This window comes from Gekko japonicus, unplaced genomic scaffold, assembly GCF_001447785.1.
Source record: "Gekko japonicus isolate JY-2015 unplaced genomic scaffold, Gekko_japonicus_V1.1 scaffold3949, whole genome shotgun sequence".
Classification (NCBI taxonomy): Eukaryota; Metazoa; Chordata; class Lepidosauria; order Squamata; family Gekkonidae; genus Gekko; species Gekko japonicus.
The window spans coordinates 99,985-103,105 of NW_015163729.1; the positions used below are offsets into that span (position 1 = coordinate 99,985).

A 3,121-nucleotide genomic window follows, 5' to 3' on the forward strand; every position below is an offset into this window, starting at 1 on the left:
CACGAGCTCTGGCACGTTTTCTCGCCAGGACGGGAGGATGAAGGAAGAAGGATTTTTTTTGGGGGGGGGGGATAGGAATGTCGGCCGAAAGAAGCAAGGTCTTCTCCGCGAACGTTTGCTAACAACCCTGTCTCTTCCTGTAGCTCCTCCAACAGTCTCTGCTACAGCAGTGCCAGGTAAGTTCTTCTGACTCTTCTTCCCCCAGGTCGAGGACCTTCTAGCGTGGTGTGAGAGCAGAGCTGACGGGGGCGGGGTGGGGGGAGCTTTAACTGGCAAGCCGCACAGGGGAGGTTGGCTGCTAACCGCTTTTTCCCCCTCTCCCGCATGCCTCCCAGGGAACCCTGTACTTCAGTCAGGTAGGTGCTGGCAGGGGAGGGGTATAGGGGGGTCCTCCCCGAACTGTTCTGCGGAGGGCCAGCCGGGAAGGGGGAAGAAAGCGCTTGCGTTTGGTTTGTTTCCAACCCCTCAACCTTCTCCCCCGCCTCCACCGAGTGAGAACGGAAAACTCGAAACAGGCAAGGGAGTTCTGTGGAGAGAGGGAAAGGGATGTTTTTTAAATTCCCCGGCGTCTTCGCTGCAGGATTCTTCTGCATTTTTGTTGACGTTCGGGGAAGGTCCGTCACGCAGGGCTCTTTTTGTAGCAGGTACTCATTTGCATATTAAGCGACACACACCCTAATGTAGCCAATCCTCCAAGAGCTTACAGTAGCTCCTGTAAGAAGAGCTCTGTAAGCTCTTGGAGGACTGGCTACATTAGGGGGTGTGGCCTAATAGGCAAAGGAGGTCCTGCTACAAAAAGAGCCTGGCATGTCATTTTGGAATCTTGAGGGGGGGAGAAGGCCTGATAGATAAACCAGTCGAAGGGCTGAGCGTAGAGATGCCCTTATACAAGGCAGAAACTTCCTGACCACACGGTTTTGAGGGTCAGGATCAGTTCCCTCTGCGGCATCATGGGATAGGGGTACGTGTGGTCTGCCGCTTCATCAAGGTGGTCTCTGTTGGTCCTTGGGGAGGGGCTGTGGCTCAGTGGCAGAGCCTCTGCTTGGCATGCAGAAGGTCCCAGGTTCAGTCCCCAGCATCTCCAGTTAAAAGAATCAGAGAGAGATCCTCTGCTTGGCATGCTGAAGGTCCCAGGTTCAGTCCCCAGCATCTCCAGTTGAGAAAGGACTGGGCAGTAGGTGATGGGAAAGCCCTCTCTGCCTGAAACCCTGGAGAGCCGCTACCAGTCTAATCAGACTGGTCCAGGAGGGGGGGGAGCCCATGATTTGGAGTGGGCTTGTCCGCCGCTGGCCGGCTGGGGGGAAATCTTGCCCCCAAATTACGTTTTTGGGCCACTTCTGGTAAAACAGGAAGTACCGCTCCCCGACACGACGGTGTCACCCTAGACCACGTCATCCCGCTGGAAACGCCATGTCTCCAAACGTTCTGGTTTTGAGGGTGGGAAAACCCATAGCGTTTCGCCCAAATGCCAGAGTGTCCCCGTGCAATGACATCACTTCTGGGTGACATCGTCGTATTGGGGGTGTCACGTGATGTCCCCCTACCTCCTGGAATGCCCCCCAAAGATCCCCTGGCAGAGTTAAGGGACCTGGCAACCTCACCTTGATGCACTGAAGGTCTGATTCAGTAGAAGGCAGCTTCATGCGTCCATGTGATCATGGCCGTGAGTCATCACAGCCAGAAGTCCTTCTCTGGGGAGGCGACTTCTGCTTCCCTGGGCCTCTGATGGGAAGCGCCCGCTGGGCAAAGTTCTCCTTGGGCAGTGCTGTTTTTGTAGAAAAAGCCCAGTAGGAACTCATTAGCATAACAGGCCACACCCAACAGCAGAAACTCATTAGCATATTAGGCCACACCCCTGACAGCACAGCTCATTGGCATATTAGGCCGCACCCCCATGTTACCAGAAGTGTGCTCAGCCAGCCACACCCACCTTTCGCTTCTTATTCTGTTTACCTTGTTTGTTGTCAAAACCCAGGGCCTTTTTGTAGCAGGAACTCCTTTGCATGTGAGGCCACACACCCCTAATGTAGCCAATCCATTTTTGTAGCAGGAACTCCTTTGCATGTTAGGCCACACACCCCGAATGTAGCCAATCCTAATGAGTTGCTGCGTTTGGTTGTGGCCTATTATGCTAATGAGTTCCTGCTGGGTGTGGCCAACTCGGGAGCCAGCCGGAACTCCGTTCCTGTGCGTTCCTGCCCAAAAATAGCCCTGTCTTGGGTCTCCTGGCTTCTGGGCTTGTATGGAATTTTTTTGGGGGGGGGGTCCACACGAGCTCCCCTCACTCCCTTTCTGTTTTCTCTCCCCACCAGTGGACGGGGGCGAGAGCCAGGGCGGAAGCACAGTGGCCGTTATCGCCGTGTGCGTCTGCGTCCTCCTGCTCCTCCTCATCGTGGGCTTCTTCTACTTCATGCAGCGCCGGGGCCGGCTGCCCTGCAGCGGGGGTGAAAAGAGATCTTTGTGAGTGGGCTCCGGCCGAAACCACGTCCGAACACCTCACTGTTCTGCCCCACTTCCGCAGCTCCCCAGACTTGTCTCCCCACCCCAGCTGCCTGTTTCTCCTTGGAACTGGTCGGGAGGGGAGGAAGAAGAGAGTTTGTTGGCTGGCTGTCGCACACTCACTTGGTGCATCTCATCCCATTAGGCAAATAATTGCTCTCTCCTTTATAAGGTGGCATCAAAGGCAAAGGGCTCTCTCATGGCCCACTGACGGAGGCTCTGGCAAGGTTTTGCATAGCAGCCCCTTGCTCGTGTCTTGTCTACCGCAGGTGAAAGAACAGTTGGAGTGTATAATAGGCAGAGCTTCTGTTAAAAGAGCCCTTTGCTTACTCAGGAGAGGGGGGGGGTTAAAGGACCCTTTCGCGTAGGGGAGGAGGGGATGAAGAGCCCTTTGCTCACAAAGAAGAGGAAGGATTGAAAGAGCCCTCTCACACAGAAGAAGTGAGGTTTAAAGAGCCTTTTGCTCAGTCAGGAGAGGAGGGGTTGAAGAGCCCTTTCACACCGAAAAAGTGGGGTTAAAGAGCCCTTTGCTCACACAGAAGAGGGGGTTTATAGAGCTCTTTCCTCATATAAGAGAGGAGTGATTTAAAGAGCCCCTTCACACAGAAGAAGAGTTTTAAAG

General features: G+C 54.5%; 1 protein-coding gene across 1 annotated transcript in view; it reads left to right on the forward strand.

Moving 5' to 3' along the window:
- BCAM (basal cell adhesion molecule (Lutheran blood group)) overlaps positions 1-3,121 on the forward strand; it is a 65,703-nt gene that overhangs the window by 59,313 nt on the left and 3,269 nt on the right. Inside the window, exons 13-14 of the mRNA XM_015407873.1 lie at positions 144-176; positions 2,313-2,460. Of these exons, the coding sequence (XP_015263359.1) occupies positions 144-176; positions 2,313-2,460 (181 nt within the window). The remainder of the gene's footprint in view (positions 1-143; positions 177-2,312; positions 2,461-3,121) is intronic.